The sequence below is a fragment of the Phyllostomus discolor genome, chromosome 12 (genome assembly GCF_004126475.2).
Source record: "Phyllostomus discolor isolate MPI-MPIP mPhyDis1 chromosome 12, mPhyDis1.pri.v3, whole genome shotgun sequence".
Lineage (NCBI taxonomy): Eukaryota > Metazoa > Chordata > Mammalia > Chiroptera > Phyllostomidae > Phyllostomus > Phyllostomus discolor.
The window spans coordinates 54308116-54334406 of NC_040914.2; the positions used below are offsets into that span (position 1 = coordinate 54308116).

The window sequence follows — 26291 nt, forward strand, 5'->3', positions numbered from 1 at the left end:
GATCGTAACTGTGGGCTCTTTCTAGGTTCTCTGGTGTATTCAACTCTACCACATCCACATTTCAACAACGCAGTAATTTTCAAGGTCCCCTGTCCACATTAAAAAAATAAGTTACATAATATTTAAACTGGCCTTTTTTTTTTTTTTTTTTTGCTACTTCTTTGGGACACCGGGAATGTCAGAAGACATGGAGCTATGTCCCCAGACGAGTGCACGGCAGCAGCAGCTTCTTCAATTATAAGCTGGGCAGGTACCAGTTTATGTACTTGCCTTGGACATATTTTGCACAAACCCAAGAAGTTCCAGACAAAGGTTTTCTCTGTCATATATTTACACAAGTTCAAAATGATATTCACAGCATTTTCTAAATTTTGGCCAAGAGTCAAAAAATGCATTTAAACTTTGGAACGTGCCCACAGAGACAGGAAACTGACCCAAACAGTAATTGGGGCAGGTACCCGAGAACCAAAGGGCTGGGGAAGTCAGAAGAGCTGAACGGGTTCCTCAGCCAGTTTATGAACGTGGTGCTGCTCTGGGACAGCCAGGCTGACAGTTCACAACGGAGATGCGGCTCCATCTAACTGGCACCCGTCCCTTCCATAACTTGCTGAGCCTGTTTCTGTCCCATGCAGCACTGTGCGACCGACTGGAACAACCTGAAGGAGGAGAGAGTGCAAGTCTGTGAAAGAATTCAGGCCTGATAATATTTTGTATCTCATTAACTTGAACAACTACTGCCTTTTTAATAATCCACCCAGGCTGGAGCCATCAAATGATCCTTATTCTGTCTCATTCTTAAGACAATTAAAAAATTACTTTTAACTTACTTTTCAATTTCTGGGGCACAGTGTACAAACTCATGGTTCCAGAACTTAAATGCTGGATTTTTAATCAGCTCAATGAAGGTAATAAGCAGACCCCAAGGATGTGGCCTATTTACAATCAACCGTTCCAAGAGAACCCTGGAGAAGGAGAGAGTAAGTTAATATACAGAGAAACACACAGATTCCGGACGACTTTTACAATACTTACTGCTGACTAACTCTTCTGATTATTAAACCACACGCAAAAGTTACTGGCTTTACTAAAGACTAGTGGATCAATCTCTGTACTCTATACTGCACAGGCAATGCAGGGAGAATCTGGAGTTAGGAAACCTAGCTTTGAGTCCTACCTATTCCCCTGAGCCTGAGAGACTAAGTTACGGTCAAGTAAGGACAATATCAGATTACATGGTGCAAGAAAGTAATCAAAGAATGCATTCAGCTCTGGCTAGTGTGTCTCAGTGGATTGAGTGCCACTGGCCTGTGAACCAAAGAGTCGCCAGTTCAATTCCCAGTCAGGGCACATATCTGGGTTGCAAGGCCAGGTCCCCAGTAGGGGGTGCATGAGAGGCAACCACACTTGATGTTTCTCTCCCTCTTTCTCCCTCCCTTTCTAAAAATACATATTTTTTTAAAAAAGAATACATTCGATTTAAGGAAATAAATCCTAATACCACTAGTACATGTATAAACTGGTACTTTTTTTGAACGGCAATTTAGTATTGGCTTAAATATTCGTATCTTTTACCTAACCAACTATATTTCTCAAGAAAGTTCAAGGAAGTTTACTACAGCTTTATAAATAATCACAAGACAGGACATTATCACTACTTAATTTCCAGTATATAAATGTACTAGACTACTGTTATCTAATACCCACAAACTACTATTAAGTGAAGGGGCAAGTTTTAAGTCTGGTCCAGTTTGTAAAGTACATGCATCTATACCTCTCTCACTAGAATCAACCCATTTCTCAATCTCCAGTGCTGTATATTGTCCAAGCGATATGCAAAAGATTCCTAACTATTGTCAGGAAAACACAAGTATGATCCTTGTGTATTCTTTCTGCTGCTTAAAAACCTTTTAACCTAGAGGTAATAAAGAATTCCACACGCTTTAACATGGGCTTTAATAGGCCTGTATGACTCAGGACTCTGGTTAAAAGTTACACTGCCACCAACACATGAGCTTAAAAATGTTGGTGTCTTGTTGCAAACTATTTATTTCGGCGATGATTATTACCTGTAACTGCATGTCATTCATTGTTCACAACCACATCCCATATTAAACACATATAAAAGATGCTCAGAGAACTCATAATAAATGGGCTGAGGCACAACTTAGAAGCATCTGAAAAATAAACCTCTTACCTTGTGATCTGTTCTTGGATAGCTTCAGTGTTGGCTTCTGCAAAAAGGTATAGCATGGTGCAGCTGAAGTAGTGAGTGTGGCTATTTGGGTACCGCAGCTGATTTGCTATTGCATTTAAGAAGAGATACCGACCTACAAATCAAGAAAATCCAGCTTAGTGAGGACTTACTCTATAAGGCCAAGATAGGAAGACAAATCATTCTGATTGGTTAGGATTTAGATTTCTACTACAGGTTTTTAAATTATCCTACAGTTCTTAGGCCCCCAAGAGTTTTATTTCTGTGCGTTTTATTTCAGCATTTCCATATTAAAAAGTGCCCCCCCAAAAGACTCAAGTGAAGCATGTCACTATTTTAACTCTCTAATCTCTTTATTGTCACTTAATATAAAACAGCTGGACTGTCATTTCTGCCTTTGTCCAATCTATTGCAGTATTACATTTCATGTAGCCTCTGGAAAACTCCATATACTCATTACAACACGTGTGCAAAAAAGCCAAGATATTATGAAAATAGTTTTGACCTCACAGCCCTTCTAAAAAGGGTCCTGAACTCCACGCCAAGGGTTCTCAGACCACACTTTGAGAACCACTAGTTTAAACTGTATTGGAATGATTAACTTGGCTCAGTTGTCTGCCTCTTTTCAGTATTCCTCATGTTTAACATGTCCCTAAAGACTACTCTCTTTTTGCTGGGTTCTGGACATGACATTCAATTTTATTAAATCCTGATTTTAAGCTGACTCAAATCTCTTCTACAAACAGGCTAACAGTATATACATACTCAAAATTAACTAGCTTCTCAAGAACCCAAAGCAAAATTAACAATAGGCAGGCATCCTTCTGAAGTGTATGTGTGCTAAGGTGAGGACTGTAGAGTTGGTGAGTACCTAGTGGGTCTCTATTGTGTAAGAATATAGAACACCAAGAGAAATGTAGTTCACAGACAACCTAGAATAAAATTATATTGTGAGCTTTTTGCAAAACAAATAGGAAAAGTCCTATCCATTCAAGTTTATACACCTAATATTAACGTGCTGCCTGCCAAGTAAGCACCATTAAGTGCTAGGGAAAAGGCAGGCTAATAAAACAATGTAACATAAGGCTATTTTTAAAGAGAGGCTAATAAAAGGAACACATTTATTTTGCACACTAAAAAAGTACTGCAGTGGCATACACTGGAATATTAACTGATATGGTAAGCACTCTGGATGGTTCTTTCCTTTATGCTTTTCTGCATCGAGCAGATACTACCTAACTAAAAATAGCCAGGAAGACCCATAAACATTGACAGAACCTTCTTTCTCTCTTGTGGCTTAATGTCTTTTTTATGGCTGGACTGTGATATAAAGTGCAGAGAACTTGACTCTGAGTAGAGGCTGGCTTGACCCACCTTCAGTGTCCAAGTCCACAGCCAGGTTCTGGAATATGTCCATGTGAGCGGAGTGGGTGATGGTGCTCATTGAAGGTGTGCTGCCCTTGTTGTGGATGTGCGCGATGGCCTGAGTCCCGACATAGAGCACCAGTGCATTGATGAGCTGCAGGTTGTAGCGATTGCCAGGCTCATTGGATACCTAAATGAACACAACAGAGCTCCCGACTTACTCTCACAGAGGGTTAAAATTCGGGCATTAGTAGCTCTCAACCCTTTTCTAGGCCTTTATAGAAAGGCTGAACTGCTCTCAACATTCTGTGTAATTTAAATTTTAGATAAATTGCCTTGAGTTTGTTGAGGTTATTTAACAAATACACACAAAAGAAAACAACAAATACCATTTCCCTTGGGAAACCAAAACCTAACCAGGTACTAGCACAAAAGTAAAGTTTATGAAGGGGGGATGGGGGAAGAACTGTAAAGGGAAAAGGCTGTGTTTCCTAGATGTGAAACTACTGGGAAGATAATACAACCTAACCTCAGGTCATTTTCTATATGGCAAGTTAAACCCATTTCTTTAGAAAAATCCCTGGAGTACTGGCTGGGAATAGTTACTAACAGTCTAGTCTCTTACAGAAAATCAGTCCATTCCTTGGTCACCTCTTCCAAGTGTCACTGATAAGATGATGTATAATCTAGTTAACCGCACCCAAACTTTAAGAAAGACTGGAGTGCTGAACACATAATACAATATATGATGATATACTATAAAGTTGTACACCTGAAACTTGTAATTTATTAACCAATGTCACCCTAATAAATTCAATACATTAAAAAAACCGACAGTATGTATTAAAATCTTTTAATCAAGTTAAAAAGATCGACTCCCAAACGGGCTACACATAATGACTACGCATACAAAGTGCTCTCTATGTAAGACATAGCTGAGAATTAGCCAAACCAACTGACCTGTAGGTTGCTGCGCAGATCAGATAGAAAAGTGACCGGTGACCGCGTTTTAAGATAGGAATCCAAATCCTTTTTAAACTGAGGTGGCATCACTCCAGTAAAATTGGTGAGAATCCGGGGTGCAATGTTTATTTCACTCAACATATCCACCTGCCACAGACAAATACAAGGACTGCAACCAGAGCACTTGTAAGAGTTAACAACAAATTGTATCAATGCCAGAAAGTGGTAGAATTGTTTTTCTAAAACTATACACATCATAAGTATCTTCAAGAGTAGAGCTGCTACTTTAATTTGAACATTTCACCTAAAATGTCATATGGTGTGTGGTACTGTTACAGAATTACAGCTTATGATTTTGTAATAAAAAGGGTGTTAGGGCGTTATTTGCGCTTACTCACTCACCAAAGCACTAGTCTTGGAAAAGACATTCCAGAAGATTAAACATCATCATACTTGTTAATTTTTAAAAACATTCATGTGAAAGGTTAAAAAAAAAAGTAGAAAATACATAAAAATGACAGTGCCCATGCCAGGGTGGTGTGATTTTAAGTGGTCCCTTTTCTCCCTTCAACAATTTAAACAAAACAGCTGTGAAATGTTGGCATTACAAATGACTGTCTGTTCTGGCCCTGGCTGGTAGCACAATTGGTTAGAGCATCGTCCCAATATGTCAAGGCTGTGCATTCAATCCTTGATCAGGGCACATACAAGAATCAACCAATAAATTCATAAGTAAATGGAATAATAAATTGATGTTTCTCTCCCTCCCTCTCTCTAAAATCAATAAAAAAACAACAACAAAAAAACTTTTTTAAAGGTCTGTTTGTTCTGCAATTCTGTGCCATGGGGCCACCCAAATGATTGGCCTGCACCTATTTTCCAGAGAAAGAATGAAAATATTCAGACATGATTTTCTTTTCCTTGAACTATTGGAAATTTTACCTTCAGATTAGGAGTGAATGGATCTGGGAGCCTCATGTTTCTTGGGAAGGCACTCAGGATTAGATTTCTTAGCTGGATACAATTAGGTGGGATCACATCACAGAATCCATAATGGTAATCACAAAGGAACTCAGGGAAGTCATGCAGAAGAACCAGTAGCACTCTTAAAGTGCCCTATATTTTTTTTAAAAAGAGAAAGGATTTGCTGATTTCACACTAAGAAAAAACTCCAGGCGTAGGTGACTTTACTGGCATGTCCTTACAAATATTTAAGAAAAAAATTAACGTCATTTTCACAACCTTACAAAATACAAAGAGAACATTTCCCACTCTCAATTAGGTTAGCATATTGTTGGTACTAAAATGACTTGAAAATTATACAAGAACCCTAAATGTTTTTGAAATATAAACCAGTGATATGACCAAATAAATGGTCCAGGAATGCAATGATGACTTAAGCATTTGAAAATTAACAATTAAAACATTAACGGGAAAAAGTTGCCCTGGCCAGGTAGCTCAGTGGGTTTGACCATCCTCCTGATATGCCAAGGTTGTGGATTTAATCCAGGGTCAGGGTACATAGCAATAATCATCCAATGAATACATAAATAAGTGGAACAACAAATTGATGTGTCTGTCTCTCTCTAAAAAACAATAAACTAAAAAAAAAATTTAATTACAGGATCTTGAATGCAAAAAAAGCACTCAAAATTAATACCCACTTAATGATGTATACATTCTTGCCAAAATATAAACAGAAGGGTATTTCCTTAATCAGATTATGGCATCTATAAAACAAATAAAATGCCCTGGCTGGTGTGGCTCGGTGGATTGAGTGTGGGCCTGTGAACCAGAGAGTCACCAGTTTGACTCCCAGTCAGGGCACATGCCTGGGCTGCAGGGCAGATCCCTGCAGTGGGGGTGCACAAGAGGCAACCACACATTGCTGTTTCTCCCTCTCTCCCCCACCCTCTGAAGATGAATAAATAAAATCTTTAAAAAAAACAAAAAATAAAAATAAAATTACAACTGTTACATCTTAATTATTTTTAACCTACAAGTCCAAATTAATTACCTTGTAGAGGATTTGCATAGGTTTGGTGAGTTCCACATTTCTAAGGAAAGGTGCTAAGTATTTGAATAAATCAATCAGTAACTGTGCATACATAGGCCACCCCTGAAAGAAAGAAATGTACATGTATTAGTCTTACTCAGCTGCTCTTCTGCCATCAGAAAAGTTGCTAATCAGCTACACTGTGACTTCTTCATATTAATATAACTAGAGAATACTGACGTTAAGTACCTCTCTTAAAGACTGACTCACATTAAAAAGGAATACACGTAATTTTGGAGGTAGACGGAAACAAACTGCCTTCCGAAATTGCAAGACGCAGAGGTCCTTGTGACCGCAGCAAAATTTAAAGAACGCGAGAGGATCGTGAGGAAATTTCAGACAGATATGGAACATTTGGCCAACTGAGACGCTGACAGCTAGGTCTGTTTTCTTAATTCCTTCTCTTAATCAAGTCTTGAATCCTGACCATTTCTTTTCCCAAAGCCAGATCTTCAATTCCTGGAAAATAGCCTCACCTATAATTTACATGAACCCTCTGTTTTAAGAGGAACTTGGCCGGCTCACCAATTTTCAATTGTACCAATTAGGTTCATTCTGGGGTAATTTTATTCAATATATTGTGTTCCTGGAAAGCACTTCTCCACCAAACAAAACTCCATTTAAGGATTATTTCATTCTCTTTTTTGCCCAATACATACAAAAGCAGTTACACTTTCCTTTGATCTGAAAGGCCAATCAAGGGTATTGTCTACGGCAGTCATTTGTCATTTACTGCAAGATGGGAGAAACTTTTCATGTTAATTGTGTTTATTCACAACTATATTAAAACCTCTTTACTAGAACTTGATCCTAATTTCCTCAAATACACTGACCAATGGTCCTCAACCTAGAGTGTGAGAGCCTTTAGCATTTAGAGTGTGAACCTGTGAAACCAGCAGGTTCATAGCTCCATCACCCAGATGTAAATGGCTACAGAGGTGGTCCAAACTTTCAACTTTAAAAGGCCCTCATGATACTGACACACGTAGCTCACAACAGACTTGGAGACACAATACCATAATCACTGAGGAATGACTCAGGCAGAGGCAGTCAAGTACTTGCTAAGCCTCTTTCCGTGACTTGACTCCACATTAAACAGAAGAATTCCCGACTAAGCCTGGAAGAGGTGTAATCACTACTACTAAATGACTAATAGTGCTAGTGAGCCTCAGGTAGTTACAGTCTTCATCTGTAGGAGATAAACTGCAGCCACACCTTCTGCTGTGGCGTATGTGCCAGCATTCTTGCAATAAATATCCGATGGGAGATCAATTCGAGCCAGGCATACACAAAGCCAGGAGCTTTGGTAGGCCTCAAGATGTGGAACGTATTGCTGAAAGAAGAAAACCTTTGTCAGAAGCACAGTCTAACTTAAATATAGGAACACACGAAAAGAAATAAACAAGCTTGTTATGAATAAATGCATCTAAACCCGTAAATTGAACCTGTTCTGCTTCTCAAATTTTACTATACTAAAACAGCAATGTTTATCAGGAAATCTCTATTAAATTGAACACTACTTACCAGAAAGCTGTAAGTGTCTGGAAATTAATGGTTTCCAATACGTGCTCAGGTGCATTGAGTTCCAAGAGCAGCATAATAAATATTCGATGGTAGGGAAGCTGCTGGAATTCACTTTGCCGGACATCGTGATCCTGCAGGAGAACTCCCACTACTATACCAAGGACCTACGGAACACACAGATTAGAGTTTTAAATCACGAAGGTAATTCACTCATCACTCTCCAGAGTCAGGCTTTTTTACTTTACATTCTTCAGCCCCACATTGGAGGAAAGGACATATACCATTTGAATATAAAATTACATGCCAACAGCCAAAGGGACCAATCACACATTGTTCTGATTTGGCCTGCAGAGCTTTGTGTGTTTTCTTTGAATTTTAATAACCTTTGACTAGACATGTATACTCTCCACAGATGCCCAGTGGTTTTTCTAAAACTCTAGGAATTAGCATATTTCATCATGTTATTACAATTTAACAACCGAATTTTTCTGGTCTGACATGAAGTTGACAAGAGGCAAATGATTTTATACTTCTGTTGTCATTGGATAGGGACCAGGACCAGGGAGAAGCTGTCAGGCTGCAGAAATGTCCTGCATTTCTTATACAAAGAACTGCCCCAAGTGCCACTTGATTTTCCCACTTAACAGTGAGGAATAGGACAACCTATTTGTAATCATGAAAGACCAAACTCTAAGTCCATTTTTGCACTAATTTACTATACAGATTTCTAAGAATTCCACTGTATAAATCAAAAGAAAACTGTACTTTGTTCCTTGTCAGAAAAATGAAGACAATGATTGCAGTGTTGCTCATGGTATCTGGGTTGCCAACCTGGGTTATCAGTGAACATATCTAGCCATCTGGTGTAGTGATTCTGTGTCTGAGGACAAATCTCCTAGTAACTAAATACCTTTTAGTTAGCGTTACCTAACATTAACATACTGAAATACATTATGATTTTCTGGGGGCCTTTCAGTTAAAGCATCAAACTCTTCTTTTAAAATTTGGTGATTATGTTTATGTTATCATCTATGGACTTAATTTCATTACAGAAAAGGGGGTGCTATAAAATGTTCTGGGAAAGAGCTGGGTCCTGAGGTTTTAGAACCGCTGATGCAGGCTTCAAGTGTACCTCGAGTAAAGCAAGAAAGGATTTCAGACCTTGTTCAGCAGATTAATCTTTGTGACAGTGTTGCTGGCCTCCCCTGAGTGCTTCACTAGCAGTGCAATGAGTCGGACAAAGGCATCCAGGTTGTGGTAGCACTTGGCTCGGATCATGGTGGGATTAGCAGCAGGATTGTGCTGCTGCTCTGCCTGAGCACGGTAACTGATCTCAACACACATTTCAGTACACAAACGAAAGAACCTTGTTATGAGGTCATCAGTCTTCAGGATTCCTTGCTGGTGCATCTACCAGGGGAACAAAAATATAAAGACAATGAGATAACACACACAAATAAACTTGATTTTCATGTTTAGGTAATATTCTCTCATTTATTCCCATTGTCACATTTCTAATTTTCACTCTGTAAAAAAGCCATCATGAAAATGCCTTGGTCATTAAGGACCCATGACAAACTTGCTCCAGTTTTAAGTTTAATGGAGAACGGAGAAGATGGAAATTGAGAAAGAGATAACATGGCAATTTTGAACAGCAGTCCGTAGCCAAGTATTTTGGAAATTACGCAAATTAAAACAACTTTTGAGTAACTCACTACAAGTCACATTAACACCTTCTATCCAAGGTTTATTTCCCCCAAGGAGGTGAAATTACAAATATTTAACTTTCTCACAAAATATAAGAATTCCAACTGACTTAAGCAAAGGTTTTAAAATCCCAACTAGCTTCACCAGGAAAATGAAGTAATAATTTGTATAAGTAGGTACCCCATGAAAATACCTGCAGATCATACCCAGTTATTTTAATGTAAATTAGGTTCAAATAAAGTGCAAAGGGCAAGTTTATTCTTTCAAAAATAGATAAAGAACAAATTTTATGACGTACAAACTGGGAGGGAAGCAGCAGAGAAGTTATTTTGCTAGTAAGAAAGAAGATAAGACAGTGACAGGCATTCAGGCAGCAGGAGGAGAAGGTCAATGCTTGCTTAACAGAGAAACCAAGCCCAGAATGAACACTTGACTGTTATTTTGGAAACTTCAACTGTCTCTTGATAAGCAATATAACAGCTGAACTGACAATCAGGTACCCTAGCCAAGAGAGGAGGCCAGCAAAGGGACTTTTGTATATTGATCTAAAAATTAACGTGGGAGGAAATGAGGACAGACTGATATAATCAAGATGGAGTACAACGAAGAAAGAATTCTCAAAAGGATGCAAAAGAGAACAGAAAAGTATAACACATTATCTTTTTCAAATGGAGAGAAGAAATGACAGCTAGTAAGCTAGCAGGAAGAGCTGGGACAGGTGCCACATCCATACCCATGAAATACCAATGATCACAAAAACCAATTAATTCAAAATTCTTCCATCCAAATCAGAAATCAAACTATAAACATGCAGTAACTGCTTTTCAATAGGTATATTTTGTAATTCCCTCAATTTTTTAAAGGGAGAAATTTACTTAGTATGATTTACAAAGTAATACCTATCTTGAAAAACTAAATCCAATTTCTATCTCCTAAAATTAAAATCAGCTCTTTCACAACCAACTATCATTTATTTGATAACAGGTCTAATTTGTAATCTTTCTTTGATGCATACCCTATGCTTTGGTCTCAGTTTACAGAAATATAATGGTAAATCTGCAGAAATAAGCAGGTATGTCTCCCTGAACAAACATTACAAGAATTCTACTAAAGAAATTCTAAGGCCAGGTCAGGAGAAGTACCACTCTTGCTGCCAGTCAAGTACCATGATTAGGACACACAATGACTACTGGGTCTGAACGCCTCACAGTGGCTGAAAGCAGCCAGTGAGGACCAAAATCAGAATGTTAAATGATACTATGGCTTTCTTCCTGCATTTTTTTTCCTGTTCATCCTGTTCACAAATATTCCTGCCAAACCTAGTTTTTTGCTACAGACTTGTTCCCTAACACTTTTAAGTCAAAATTCAATTTAGATCAAATTCAATGAAAATAATAGAAACTATTTCCCCAAAAGAACATGTTGATTCGTTTTAGTTAGATAAATCACTTAATTCAGAAAATACAATGAAGAGCTCTACCATTTAAATATTTTTTTGTTTTATTGTATTTTCTTATTTTTTAAACATGGGCTACTCTAAGAACTTTTAGCCCAAACTCTCACCACTGCTGATTACCAAGCTAGTAAAATTACTCTACACCTAGCAATTTCATTATTCATTATTTGACCCATTACACTTTGTAGCTATGACAACTGAAATGGGATAAACAGAACTAAAGGGGAGGACTAAGAATGTTGACTTTACTGCTTAGTGACCAACGATGAAATAAGTTGTATCAATTTAGCAAGATTAATAAATGATGATGGCATTTTTGGTTTACATGAGTATGGAGGTAACTGTCTGACCACAGATACATAATACTGAGCTTTAATATTGGAGGCATCACACCCTACTTATGTTGAATAAAAAGCACCTTTCTTTCCAAAAGCTCTACCTGTCCAACAAACGCAGAGAAAGCTTTGGTACTGTCACGGCCAGCTGCTGCTGAATGGTAGAGATTCACCCATTCCCTCAGAAGATACTCTGCCTTCTCCCTCAGGCCTGGAGGATCATCGTACTCTGAGGCTTGAGAGATCCCAGAATGCATCATAAAGTTAGGGCCTCCATGAGCACGATCAATCATTGCTTCATAGTTGGATCGCACTACTTCCATCAGCTGGGGCAATCTAGTACAATAAATCCAGAGTGAAAATCAGTCTACTCATGGTTGTGATTTGAGACATACAGTTGGACAATCTGCTTATTTAGTAGAAACCACAAGAGAGATGATCACTTTACCATTTCTGTATTTAAACAAAACCATCCTTGGTCTCTTCGTTTCTATTTATGCATGAGGACACAATGTGCAAATGACTGACCTTAATTAAGCCACTTCTTGACCAAAAAATGGTGCCCACTGAAATGGAGCTGATATTCATTCTCAGTAAGTATTCACTGCATACCAACTACATGACATGACTCATGTGATTTGTCTTAATTCTGAACAGCTCGTTGAGATATTGTTTCCATTTTATATAAGAAACAGGTTTAGGGAGGGTCAATCAACTTACCTAAAACCAGACAGATTTTCAGTGGCAGAGCCGGGCTTAAACACAGGACTCTGACAAAGCGTCTAATGCTAATATACATGTACTGCTGTATAGCAAGAAGGCTTGGCAGTTAGTTAAGCTTTCATACTTCAGGGACAATATTAGGCCTCTCTACAGCTTCCCATATGTTGTAGGTAAAGCAGTTATAACAGGTAATGTTAGTAAGTCTACATATTCATTTCTAAAGCTCTTTCTTAAACTGCTGAATACACACGAATCCCAAGCATTTCATCCTCACCCTTCTGGAGCATTGCCTCTGGAGTGAGCATTAATTCTCATGAGGGTTTCAATGGTGTGGAACAGATCTGCCTCAGTAATGTGGGCAACACTCCTCTCATCCACCAGCAGGATTTTTACCAATTGCATAGCAAATGCAACAGCCATGTAGTTTAAACCATTCTCCATTGACTGGCAACACAGAAAGCACAATATAAGAAAGGCAACAGTTATAGCAAACACACTTCCCAACTACCAGAGTCCCTTCTCCTGTTTTAAGTAGACCCCTTCCATACCTGAGCTAGGTGAAGATCATACTGCTGCATATTAACCAAATGATTGCGAATCAGCAACTCCACTGCCTCCACATTATATTTATATTCATCCCGACATTCAATTAGGCACCTAGAAAAAGTCAGTATTTCTTTATTCATAAAGGCTTAACCATACACTGCAGCAGATAAAGAGCCCATTTCATTCAATGGTAATTCATTCTGAAATTAAGGATGCCTTGAGAACCAACTGCAAATCAATAATCAAGATTCAAAATAGCCAGTAATGAAGAACAGAGCCCAAGCTTAAAACTCAAGCTTGCTCTCAAAGCCTAGAAAACAAACCATTCTGTTTAAGACATTAAAATATTTGTATATGAACATCACCGCTATAAAAAGCAATAACACCTTTTAAACCGATGATCTACAATTTATCCCCCAAAGCCAGGTACTGGTTTTCTGTATCTGTCATGGACACCAGGTGTGGAAAAAGAACCACCTTTCAATAATAATCACTACTTAGAATTAGAAATTCCGAAAGTCCCATTTATCTTCCAGATTAAAGGGAAACCTCTGCACCCTAATAGGACCATGGACACCAGAAGGCAGTCCAATAAATATTACTCTTCTACAATGAGTACTGACCTTGTGATCTGTTTGTTACACCATGGAGACCCATATGCCCGGCCATCCTGAAGAGCTTTTAAGACCAAGAGGTGACACTCCCTGTAACGCAGCAGTAGGTCAGCATCAGCACCACTTGTGGCATCTAGTAAGCCCTCTACAGCCTATGGAAGGAAAAAAGTGTTCAGAACCATGGAAAATATAGTACTCAGCCTAACTATCAAAGCCAAAAGCAAAACCTTAATGTAAACTACGAGATACCTTCTAGGGCCCAGAGTTAACAATCTCTCCACTCACCAAAGTCCTTGTCATGCAACCTAACACACACACACTGTCTGGTTTGCGCTCACTGTGTTCTTCACTGTCACAAAAGGCTCCACTGTCCCTCCACAGTCAAAATCCAAAGCTCTCCATCTACCCCGTACCCCATTACCCAAATACTTGGGTCAATGTGTCCCCCAAAATCTATCTTTTAGCCCTGGCTGGGGTAGCTCAGTGGATTGAGTGTGGGCCTGTGAACCAAAGGGTTGCCAGTTTGATTCCCAGCCAGGGCACATGCCTAGGTTGTGGGCCAGATCCCCAGATGGGGGTGTGTGAGAGACAACCACACACTGATGTTTCTCTCCCCCTCTTTCTCCATCCCTTCCCCCCCTCTATAAAAATAAATAAACTTTTTTTAAGGGAAAAGGTCTTTTCAAGTTTCTCGAATAATCTTATGCCCAGACGATCTTGCCTTTAACCCACCCCTGCCACTTACCCTTCTTTTTTAATTGTGTATTTTAAAAATATTTATTTATTTAATTAATTTATTTATTGAGAGGGAAGGGAGGGAGAAAGAGAGAGAGAGAGAAACATCAATGTGCGGTTGCTGGGGGTCATGGCCTGCAACCCAGGCATGTACCCCGACTGGGAATCGAACCTGTGACACTCTGGTTCACAGCCTGCGCTCAATCCACTGAGCTATGCCAGCCAAGGCTACCCTTTTTTTTAATAGAAATCGTTATTCTATTACAGTTGTCCCAATTTCCCCCATCACTTTACCGTTTTTAACTGCCACAACTATAGTCTGCTCTGGAGAAAATCACTGGCTTATTACAGAACAAAACTGTGCCCTGGCTGGTGTGGCTCAGTGGACTGATTGTCGGCCTGTCCCTGGTTTGATTCCCAGTCAGGGCACATGCCTGGGTTGTAGGCCAAATCCCCAGTTGGGGGCATGTGAGAGGCAACCAATCGATGTTTTTCTCACATGTTATTTCTCTCCTTCTCTTTCTCCTTCCCTTCCCCTCTCTCTACAAGTGACAATCTTACCCCCCTCAAAAAAACAAAAACACACACCAAAATTTGCTTCATATTAACTTAAGGAGATAAGGTTACAAGTCACTGGATGTTTACAAACCTAGTTTCTTCTGAAATTAATAATAAGAACTAACCTTCTGGAGCAATCCAAGAGCAGCTATGGCATCTCGAGAGTTTCGAGATAATACTACAACCTCCAATAGACTTCTAAGAGCCTGAGCTTGAGGGTTCATGGCCAACGTTGGCGGGATGGCATGTAGGTGCTGCTCTAGTTCTGTAATGCACTTATCATAAATTTGAGCTACATCATCTGTTGCCCAAGCTTGCTGTTTTAGAGAAGAAAACAACCAAAAAAGAGAAACAAAAATTATAAAGATTTTTCATTGGCACATGTAGCAATTGAAATAGTTTTTCCCATCAAAACATGGAGATGCTCTTCCATCTCCCACTCTGAACTATTCAGCCTTTAGATGGGGCAGTGCAAGGCAGGCATGGGGGAGGAGGTACTCTGCCTGACAGTGGAAAGGCTGGCAGACACCAACACAATCAAGTGATCAAAGAAAGCCTAATGAATAATGAATAGGCTGACAGCAGCATCACTTGTGGCATCTAATAATCTCTCTACAGTCTACAAAAGTTAAATAATCCAAACCATGGAAAACAGAGTACTTGGTCCAACTGTCAAAGTTAAACTAATGTCATGGATATTAAAAAAAAATTCCTTGTATGCCATGCTGATCTGATACAGAGAATAGAGAACACTTATTAAGGGACAGTAACATTCATATTAAACTGTAGTCCAAGGCAAGTATTTACCTTCATGGGCTGAGCTAAAAATCCTGTGGGTTGACTTAAATCATTCGTAGGCAAGAAGCCAGGCACATTGCGTGCAAATTCTTCATAAACAGCCAGCTGCTTTGGGTCCACACCACCAACCTTGAAAGAAGAAATCGTATGTTGACGGGATGCTTTTCACAACCTGAGGAAACTTTTTTGTGAAAGTGGCAAGTTTGCATGGCTGTAAGCACAGGGGTTCTGAGAAGAGACACAGGAGTCTTTATAGTGTAGCACAGCAGGACAGAGTGTGCGCATGCATGCATGCACGCACACACACACACACAGTTTCCCAAAGTCCTGTCAGAGTCACCAGCACTTATAAATTCATTATGTTTGTTTTCCACTGGAAAATGCCTCAAACAGGACCATACCACTGCAATTCTCCAAAGCAACTGGTAAAAACAATCAGCGAAAAGCAACCAGTAATAAAAACACAAGTACCCAAAGAAAGACTAGGGTGGGACATATTAAGGACTAACAGGCATATGAACTCTTCACGGTAGCACTTCAACAACTGGGGGCTGGGAGCGCACATCTAAACTGCGCTTACACCTTCTCCACAGGTTGCCTTTAGGTGAAATGCTACAGAGGTGAGATACTTTCTCTAAAACAACATTTAACCCCAATGTCCTAGTCCTGGTGAGGAGTTTAAGCAAGAAGACCAGAAAGAAAACAAAGATGGGGTGTGTGGGGGGGAGAGAGCCCCCAATTCTCACTTTCAGCCTGATTTGCTCTGGCATCCGCTCAGCTTGGTATGTTAACACAACAGGATCACAGTACCTGCGCCCTTCTTGCCTAGCATGTTTTCTCAGCTCAAATTCCTGCAAAAAAAAAAAAAAAAAAAAGTCACCGAGGTTCTTGTTATGAGGCATTTTCTTAAACATCAACAACAACAACAACAACTTAAAAGGCAAATGCTAAGCACTTACAGTTGCCAATCTCTTGTCCATCTCAGGGCCTGCTTTTTCTACTGCAGTCTTCTGAATAAAACAGCAAGCTAATTCACAATTGTCCTGAGCTAACTGAGCAGCTGCCTGATCCATCATTTCCCTTTGTTGTGGGGATGCAGTCTATTGGGAGGAGACAGAAAGAAAAAGATTTCAAGTTTCTGGTGAATAGACAGGACAGAGAGGCTCACAGGAAATGCAGTGCTTAGACATATACATTTAAAAGTTCTGACTTGACTTATGACTCATTAGCTATGACCATGAAATAGTCTAACAATCCTCTTTATCTGTAAGAAAATATCACTCACCCAAAATATCTTACTAGGTTGTTGTAAAGATGGTAAACAAAATGAAAACAGAAAAGAAGTAAGCAAAGACATTATTATTATCATTTTTTATTCTTTAGAGAGGGGAAGGGTGGGAGCAAGAGAGGGAGAGAAACATTTTTACCTCTCACGTGCCCCCCCCCACTGGGAATCTAACCTGTGACTATTTGGTTTGCAGGCCAACGCTCAATCCACTAAGCCACACAAGCCAGGGCACAAAGGCATTATTAATCATGACATCTGAGACCTGAAATTACCTGGATTATTTCAAGAGGGTGAGTGCTGTATACAGGCACATACAAAGTCACTTTAAATATTTTGTACTGTTACTCCAAGTGCTTTAATTTAAATGCTTCATGGTAACATAACTATTAACTTAAGCATTAAAAAAAAACCCACTTCATTTCTTTAGAGCAATAAGTATGTATGTGTCTACTATCTGCCAAACACTGAGCTGAAGATACAACAGTGAGCAAGGAGACAAAATGCTTCACACCTCACAGAATTTACAATCTTAAGAAGGAGGAAGACGTCAAATGTGGTGACTGTTAAAGCAGAAATATAAAAAGAAACTCAGACAAGCAGCAATCAGTTTTGTACTATGGCACGGAAATCATCAACTTACACGAAGAGCTGAGGCAAAACTGTTTTTCAGGTTGGTGGATATACTCATGAGCAAAGGTTCCCTGCAAGTAATCATAGCCATTCCAGCTGTCAAGTTACGCATCATGTGATGAGCTGCTATTCGCATTCGAGATTCCTCAGAATCCAGGGCAAAATCCTTCCTCACTATTTGCTCGCAAGTAGTCATGGCGATCTTAATTGATCGATCCACTACAGGATGGACCAACTCCTGCACAGCCCGTTCAATTGCTTGGCGCACGCACTGCTTCAACTGTGGGTGGGCCTGAAACAAGGGAATCTAGATGGGGAAAAACAAGGTAAGTCACCAGCTTGACAAGACAACCCAATTTCTATGGGGAATCACACCCAGAATTTTGGATTAATTCCAAAGTTAACCACCAACTACCAAGTCCAACTTTAATCAATAAAAAGCTCAGGAGTGAGAAACTGGTCTACAAAGAGGTAGTAGTATACTTTGTGATACAAGATAACATGTGTTTAGTTTTTTAAAAGTTCTACTGTTCATTTTGAGATCCATTATCTGCTTAAAGACATAATACCTGCTTAGTTAAAATGTGTGACTTAAGTATTCTTTTGATTTTTAAGATTTATTTGTTTTTAGAGAGGGGGAAGGGAGGACGAAAATAAGAGAGAGAGAGAGAGAGAGAGAGAGAGAGAGAGAAACATCGATTGGTTGCCTCTCACACAACCACAACCAGGAACCCAGCCCACAACCCATGCATGTGACCTGGCAAGGAACTGAACTGGTTTGGGGAACAATGCCCAGCCCACTGACCCACACCAGCCCAGGTTCAAGTACTCTTATAAAATGCAACTTCCTCAGTAGTTTGAGAAAATGCAGAAAGGATCAAGTTTCAAGAGAAAATGCCTCCTACAAAAACTTTTATTAATATAAATAATTCCTCACAATAGCAAGCATTTTATATGAAGTCTCTGCTTTCACTTGAAAGATTGTTTCTAGTCTTTTCTCTGGTAGCAAGTATGCCTTAATACTCAGTCTCTTTAACTCACTGAATTTATAAGAAAGTTTAAACACAAAATATTTAAATACAAAGTATTCCAATTATTGGAAACAATGTGAAGGAGAACCATAATTTCTAGATCTAGGTTTTTCCTTCAAAAACTAAGTGCCACATCTATAGAAAAAAAGAAAGACCACATTAAAATGATATCTTTAAAATGTTTCAAGTCCTTTAAATACAAAAGTTCAATGGATTAATAATGTCACTTCTATATTTGTGAACATTTTCAACTTCTAAAAGCAAAGACCACGAAAACTACAAGTATCTGATTTTAAACTAAACAAATGTTAAGCATAATAAAAGACAGAAGATAATCAATTATCATTCCAAATACAGACAGTAGAATATAACCTTTAAGTATAGGGGAAAAAATTGATGAGAATTTATTTGATGACATTAGACCAGACTACCTCCCAGAACTACACCACAGAAACAAATTATGAACTTATTTCCAGACCTTGATCTGGAGATTTTACATACACATGAGTCAGCTCAGTTTCAGCTATGTGCCTGAACAAATAGCTTAATGCAAAGGTAATGTGACATGATAATGAAAATAAAGAACAAAAGCTATGGTATATACTGAGGATCTTCTAATCTGAGCAAGGAATTCTTAGAGATTGTGATTATACAGGGTGGGGCAAAAGTACATTTACAGTTGTTCATATGCAAAATAGTAAATAATAAACAAGAATAAATTCTGTGTTTTGCATACTCACAACTATAAATCCACTTTAGCCCACTCTGTATTGCCAGCTGTCTGTTTTAAAAATAGCATCGAAGTGTATTTAATTTTAATTATCGATACTTATTAGCAAACAAGCAGTATTCACTGCAAACATTCACAACTTAAGAGAGGTCAGAGGTCAGAAGCAAGAAAAATATCGAAGGCCACTTCTCCATCAGTCTCTTAGTTAAAATAAAATAAAAGCTCCCATGGTTGTGGACCATGGATGGTTCCAAATTTTTGCTATCCTAATAGGGAACAGTATGGTATGCCTCTCTGGATGCACAGGGGCCAACTGTCTTCACTTTAATCATGGATTTGGATATGCTGAACCAATATAAATAACGCCTAGTCACAATGACTATTTTAGAATGAAAAACAAAAACAAAACAAAAACCCCAGCTGTACTATATACAGCAGTCCTAATCCCTGCTCTCTGCATAAAAACCTGTAACCTAGGAATCCAGGAAGGGAAAAAAGGAAGGTGACCAGTGTCAAGAAATAGAAGCTGGGGGATGGCATGGTGTTTACTTACTGTTGGGTTTAGGGTAATGTGTGGTCCAAGTCCTGCAAGGGAATAGACATTGATGTCATGATAGCTGTACTGTGGCTGTGGTGGAACTGTGGCTGTACAGGTGGTACTGGTAGCTGGTGTTGTAGAAGTTGCTAAATGTAAAAAGATAAAATAAGAGCTAATAAAAAAGAGCAGATTTCTTGACTTTACTATACAAACAGAAGGGCATCAACACCTTGTATTAAATTAGTGGGGAGGAGTCTGGGGTGACGGCACATCCTCCCCACCCTGAATTATTGTAAGGGAAACTCTAGCTGGTTGGCCATCCCCAGACCTAAGGAATAACACATTGGCCGTCATGCCAATAAATTCTTTGTAAGACCTCAAAAGCAATACAAATGATAACCAGACTTAAAGAATACTGTATGTTACTCAGACGGAATCTAATATAGTAAGACCATGCCTAGACATTGCTAATATTTCCTTAATAATTTCGAAGGCCCACCAGAAAGTATGTAAGAGTTTCAGCACCACATTATGTTGAACAACTATAACTTGCTACATGCATGGAAATGTACCATTTAAGGGAACATTCTGGTAAGTAAATTGCTAGCTAACTACCATACTTACTTGTGGTTGTGATGGGAGGAAGTTCTTCCGGCTGCTTGACATCCTTCTTTGGAGCAGAGAGCTGCTCATCTAAGTTCTTCAGGCGATCTTTATCCTTCAGGAGGTTTCCAGGTTTTAGCTCATTGATGTCTAATGCAAGGTTCTTGCAGAGGACCTCAATCTCAAACTTCAAGTTTAACTGCAGAATTCAAATTATCTGATTAGAACTTTTAAGGTAAAATTTTATCTTTATTCATAATATACACTATTGTCCAATTATTACAATGCCCCCTCAATGTTCTACCTTTCTTATAACTGTTAATGTGAAGACAGAGAATGTTCCAAAGTATGAAGAAGCAAAAATTTACCTTTAAGTCATGTTCCTGGTGTAGCTCAGCTAATACATTCATAATTGCCATTGTCCAGGGGTTGGGTGGCCTAAAAACCTAAAGAAAACCTATTATGTTAATTAAGATGGTCCCCAAATCACTTCAGTTTGTATTATTTAAAACAGTTAAGCACTTATACTTAAGTAGCCATAACAAAAACCCCTAGATTTCCCATCTATATATTTCAGAAAAACATAAGCCACCTGTTAGCCATCAGTCCTTTAATTCTACTTAGCCCTTCACATTGGAAATGTAACTTAACCCAAGGAAAACTGATTGAACTAGTGTTATTCATAAGAACTAAGGATGTACTTCTTCACCTTGTGCTGTAATCAACTCTTACAAATTTAGCCATCAATAAAGTATTAAAATCTACTCACCACACTACGAATACTAGACTCTAAGACTTTGGCAACAAAGGGCACTACATAGAGCAATTCTTGCTGTCCTTTAACATAGGCCTCTAGCAGCAAAGATTTTACATCCAAGTCCTAAGGGAAAAAAAGTATTTTTAAAAGCTGAGAATATACTTTAAAACCCTTCACAAAGTACACAAAGAAGGGCAACTTGCTAAACTCATCCTTCAAAAGAGGAATCAACATAATATGACTCTTGCCTTACAAAAAAGGAAAGGGTGACAAATATACCTTTACTGGCTTTTGTTTATCCTGCTAAATGATGTGAAGCCATGAGCCTCACATCAATTACGGATTCAAAACATTCGCCGAACTCTTATGAATACCCAATAATCATTAAAATAGTCCCCCCAAAAGTTAAGACTTTTACACACAATATGCTGTATGAACACTCTCAGGTTTTACATAAACCTTTAGCTGAAACTCACAGTATGTAAGATGGGTTTATTTTTAGCTAGTGTAATCATTCCTAGCCAATGTCCCAAGTTCTTCAGCAAAGAACGATCTGAGAAATTGGCTGCAGCTTTATCAGAGGTCAGCAACACCTTAAAAAAAAAAAGTAGGATTAAAACATGTATGAAAATGAGCTAATGGGGGGGGGGGTGGAATCTCAATTAGATGCTTGAAAATTCCATTATTCTATGTTAAAAACAAGCCGTTGATTATGAGAACATGGCCCCAAAGTAAATCTACTCCATACTATCATAGTACTATTTTGTTTTGTTCAGTGGCACTTTTAACGTTTAAATGTCTTTCTTTACATTTTTAATACACAATATAACTGCATCACACAAAAGGCAAAGTACACACGGCTCAATGTGTCGTGTGTGCTCCTCCAGAAAACCATGTTAAAATTCTGAAAGTGTTCAGTAGTTCTGAAGCAGAGATCCAACTGCAAATCTATCTTGAATAGCTAAATTCAATTCAAATGAAGACACTATCTATGCTTCTAAGTCCATCAAGACAGCAGGCATATGGTTACCAGGATGTAACCAAAACCACAGTATTTATTGCAAACTTCAGTGTTATCCACCCAAGTTACTCACTGTACAACTCTGGAGACAAGCTAACTTCCTGAAATTCAACATAATATGGCATATACACTTCTTTGAAAATTTCTAGAAAACCCAACCCATTTCATTAATCCTTTTAAAATTTTATTTATTTTTAGAGAGAGAAAAAGGGAGGGAGAGAAACATGGATGTATGAGAGAAACATTGATCAGCTGCCTCACACCCCCCCCCCCCAACTGGGGACCTGGGCTGCAACCCAGGCCATTTCATTAATTTTCCAGTTCTTTCTTTTGTAAGGGGGATAGATTCATCACATACATCCATTTACTATATGGTACCTCTTAATTTATAGCTACAAATTAAAATGTATAACTTAAAACGTTGTTTGAAAGGATCTTGAAATTTTGCTTCCAAGTGTGTGGACATTTTTGTACGTCCCAACCATTCTTACCATCAGATAATAAAGTCCAAATATAGCTATGTTCCTTAACTCTATCTAGCAACAGCAGAATGGCACAATGTCCGCTGGGCACCAGAAAGAGCCAGGAATTCTTTTGCACTACAGCGTAACCTAGAACGGGGAAAACTCCCATCCATAGGTTTAAATATAGTGCTAGCTCATCAGCCAATGTCCCAAGTTATTCAGTAAAGAATGATCATAGCTGTACGTTGGTTCACACTGTGTACTGTAGAAGTTATTCCTCCTCATAAATAAAATACTTGAATTTTATGGAACAAGGATTAACTCATTAGGAGTAGTTTAACTTTAAAATAAACAGAATCCTAAACCACAGGTAGTCCACAAACAGGTCTAGAGTTGAGAGATATCTGACACTTAAGACATAAAAGAAAACATTCGTTGCAACACTATTTCTGTAATAGTGAAAACTTAACCTAAATATCCATTAGCAACATATATCCATACAATGAGTTTCTATTAAAACTATAAAAACAAAACCCCACAGGGATTATAGCTAAGAGCATACTGCAAATAATGTGTGGAGGGGAGAAAGCAAGTTAAAATCATGCAGAGGTTAAGGAAAAACCATGCAGAGGATGATGGAAACAAATTCCGAATAGTAGTTACTTTCAAAGTAAACAGTACAGAGTATAAGACTAAATTCTTCATGAAATTTACTTCTGTATTTAAAACAAATGCTAGAGCAAAGTTTCATAGACAACATGTACAAGAACCGGCAACACTCGAAACAGAAAAGAAATACAAGAACTAATTTACTTTGATGTTTCTGTAGGTCTCATTTAAAACCATCTTATTAAATTCAGGATTCTTCAGCGTGTCAAGGAAGTTTGAATACAGGCTGTGGAAGTTTGGCTCAATACTGACTCTCTTCATAACCAGGTATTGTGAAACCCAAGGCATGAATTCTTCCTTCACAGTTTCCTTTAGTTCTTCAACCTAGCCAACCAATGACACGGGAAGTAAAGAATTAAAAGATGAAAAAATATGGTTACATGTTTTGTTTCTGAGAACAGTACTACAAGCACATAGCTCCTCACAAAATCAGGCGCTAAATCAAATTATCATGTTATATCTCTCCCCCACACCAGAGAGATGCTATGTAGTACAGTTAACTTCAATTCCATAAACTGTGGGTGATCAGGCTGAAACATCTATGGTAGCTTTGAACTTTAAAATTAAAAAACATGTATGTAGTTGCCCTCGCCCCTCTGTTAGCCAACTCAAAGAGAATACATGACTAATCTACAACCTGCCACTAAAAGACCTAACACCAGAACTGTATTTTCCTAAATTTCCATCTCCAGGAAACATCTATAAAATTTAACAATTCTTTTCCAAAAGACATTAAAGGCTTTAATCCCACCCAATTATTTATGGTGGGATTTGAAAAGGGTACTGCATACAAAGTCTGTCCAGAAGGTATCCACCATATAATATGAAAAACACACATTGACTGAAGATGTAAAACACAAGAAGCTCTGTACACAGGACAATGACGCCTCAGTCCCTTTCAAAGTAGGCATCTCGGGACCTCACACAGTTCTCCCAATCACCATTAGCTGCTCCGTCGTATTTTCCTGAATCTCACTGATGGTGTGAAACCTCTTCTCTTCCAAAGGTGATTTTAGTTTTGGGAAAAGCCAGAAGCCACGGGGTGCCAAATCTGGCTGTAAGGGGTCTGAACCACCTGGGTGACGATGTTTCACCAAGAAACTCTGCAGGAAACGTGATGCACGAATGGGCTCTTTGTTGTGATGAAGCTGCCAATCACCGGCTGCCCATAGCTGCAACCTTCTGAATCATCCAATAGTTTCCACAAAAGAATATTCAAGATTAACACAAAATCTGATGCAGATTTGTTGCTCTACTCAGTCATTTTGAATGCAATGGCCACACAGTACACATGTTCACTTGACAGCATCTCCTGCTCCCACTGATTAGTAGAGTGAAATCGTCACTGTTTATACACGTGCATTCCAGTCCACCCTCCTTGGCTGCCAGGTTACATCGATGTCAACAAACTGTGTACTGTTCTCATATATTAATGATGGCTGAACTTTTTCCAGAGAGACCTCGTATATCTCAGATCCACTTGTTTAGTCTAACCTTACTGGCTAAAATGTCCATTTCTAAGTATTGTCTTAGCATATAATCTTGTAAGGGAAGCATCATTCCTTATGCTTTTCACAAGGTATACCTCAGTTATTAAGCTCCTAATAAATGCTCTCAATGGTTTCTGGGAGGGACATGAGTTGTGGGTAGAACAGGGGTGTCCAACCTTTTGGCATCTCTGGGCCACACTGGAAGAAGAGTTGTCTTGAGCCACACTTTAAATATACAAACACTAAAGACTACTGATCAGTAAAAACAAGGTCTGTGCATAATTTTCGTGATATCTGCCACTATAAATGAACAAGAAAACACTCACATAATAACCCTAATTATGTAGCGGCCCATTTGATAATCTTTTCAAATCACCAAGGAGGTCCAAAGTTTGTGATCACTAATATATAAAATGTACATATCTAGGTAATAAAACTAGGTAATGTTTTAAGTAAATTTACAATTTTGTGTTGGGCTGTATTTATAGCCATTCTAGGCCATAGGCGGCCCGCAGGGCACAGGTTGGACACCCCTAGAGTAGAAGTACCTCCTATCATTAGATCATGAAGTTTATTTTAAAATCCTTGCAACACACTGCAAAATAATACATTTAAAACTACTGCTATTTCACATCTACAAAACCACAACCACTAGTGATATATCCACATTCCCTTTGTTGTTGTTGTTTTTTAAGATTTTATTTATTTTATTTTTAGAGAGAGGGGGGAGGAGGGAAAGAGAGGGAGAGAAACATCAGTATGTGGTTGCCTCTCAAACGGCCCGAGTACACGTGGGAACCTGGCCTGCAACCGAGGCACATGCCCTGATTGGGAATCAAACCGACAATCCTTTGGTTTGCAGTTCCCGCTCAATCCACTGAACTATACCAACCAGGCACATTCCCTTTGTTTTGATTCTATTACTTTCTACTTCTAAAGTGAAGTATTAAAAAGGATGCAGAATATGAAATTTAAAAAACCCCAACTCATTAGGGATAACAATAAATAGCACTAGTAACATATAAATATTATAGAAATAGTGATATGAAAACTACTACAGCATACTTACCTTTTGTGTCATATTTGACTGTGAGAGATTGTTGAAGATAAAAGCAATTTTCTCTTGGATATTTTCTGGGGGCTCTACAATTCTTTCAGTTTGGTCTGTGGCCACAAGCAACGTATCTATATTTGTTGTATTAATAGAAGGCTAAAGAAATAAAGTACATGAAATAAACAAATTAAAATGCTTAATTGACAAATCCCAGGAAAAATGTATACAAATTCCTTTAGTATAAAATACACATGGTGTGTATGACTGTGCACTGAAGTGCTGGCAAGAATAAACATTGAACTGTTCAATAGTGGCTGCCTCTGGGAAATCTTGTGAGATAGAAAGGGAGAGATGCTGCTCTTTATAGCAGGCATGTGCCCTTTACAATAAAATTAAAATGCACGCTCACTACTGCATATATTAT

General features: G+C 38.6%; 1 protein-coding gene and 1 non-coding gene across 9 annotated transcripts in view; both read right to left on the reverse strand.

Moving 5' to 3' along the window:
- Positions 1 to 133: 133 nt before the first annotated feature.
- The window catches only part of CNOT1 (CCR4-NOT transcription complex subunit 1), a 72751-nt gene continuing 46593 nt past the window's right edge, over positions 134 to 26291 (reverse strand). For 2 of the 8 annotated variants that reach the window (XM_028502141.2, XM_028502138.2), the window contains exons 24-49: positions 25883 to 26023; positions 23468 to 23647; positions 21646 to 21762; positions 21182 to 21292; positions 20781 to 20858; positions 20434 to 20611; positions 19825 to 19955; positions 17521 to 17817; positions 16552 to 16692; positions 16339 to 16443; positions 15602 to 15721; positions 14920 to 15111; positions 13511 to 13653; positions 12890 to 12998; positions 12616 to 12785; positions 11723 to 11954; positions 9282 to 9530; positions 8121 to 8284; positions 7812 to 7929; positions 6558 to 6659; positions 5483 to 5656; positions 4538 to 4687; positions 3587 to 3767; positions 2195 to 2327; positions 828 to 962; positions 134 to 656 (exon numbers count right to left, since the gene is read on the reverse strand). In XM_028502141.2, coding sequence (XP_028357942.1) covers positions 578 to 656; positions 828 to 962; positions 2195 to 2327; positions 3587 to 3767; positions 4538 to 4687; positions 5483 to 5656; positions 6558 to 6659; positions 7812 to 7929; positions 8121 to 8284; positions 9282 to 9530; positions 11723 to 11954; positions 12616 to 12785; positions 12890 to 12998; positions 13511 to 13653; positions 14920 to 15111; positions 15602 to 15721; positions 16339 to 16443; positions 16552 to 16692; positions 17521 to 17817; positions 19825 to 19955; positions 20434 to 20611; positions 20781 to 20858; positions 21182 to 21292; positions 21646 to 21762; positions 23468 to 23647; positions 25883 to 26023 — 3930 coding nt within the window. In that variant the 3' untranslated portion in view covers positions 134 to 577. Of the gene's footprint in view, positions 657 to 827; positions 963 to 2194; positions 2328 to 3586; positions 3768 to 4537; positions 4688 to 5482; positions 5657 to 6557; positions 6660 to 7811; positions 7930 to 8120; positions 8285 to 9281; positions 9531 to 11701; positions 11955 to 12615; positions 12786 to 12889; positions 12999 to 13510; positions 13654 to 14919; positions 15112 to 15601; positions 15722 to 16338; positions 16444 to 16551; positions 16693 to 17520; positions 17818 to 19824; positions 19956 to 20433; positions 20612 to 20780; positions 20859 to 21181; positions 21293 to 21645; positions 21763 to 23467; positions 23648 to 25882; positions 26024 to 26291 lie in introns of all 8 variants that reach the window. The other 6 variants (XM_028502137.2, XM_028502136.2, XM_028502134.2 and 3 more) reach the window with 4 other exon arrangements.
- LOC114488481 lies at positions 22708 to 22845 on the reverse strand. Its single transcript, XR_003683797.1, has one exon. It is a non-coding gene; the product is annotated as a small nucleolar RNA SNORA46 (small nucleolar RNA).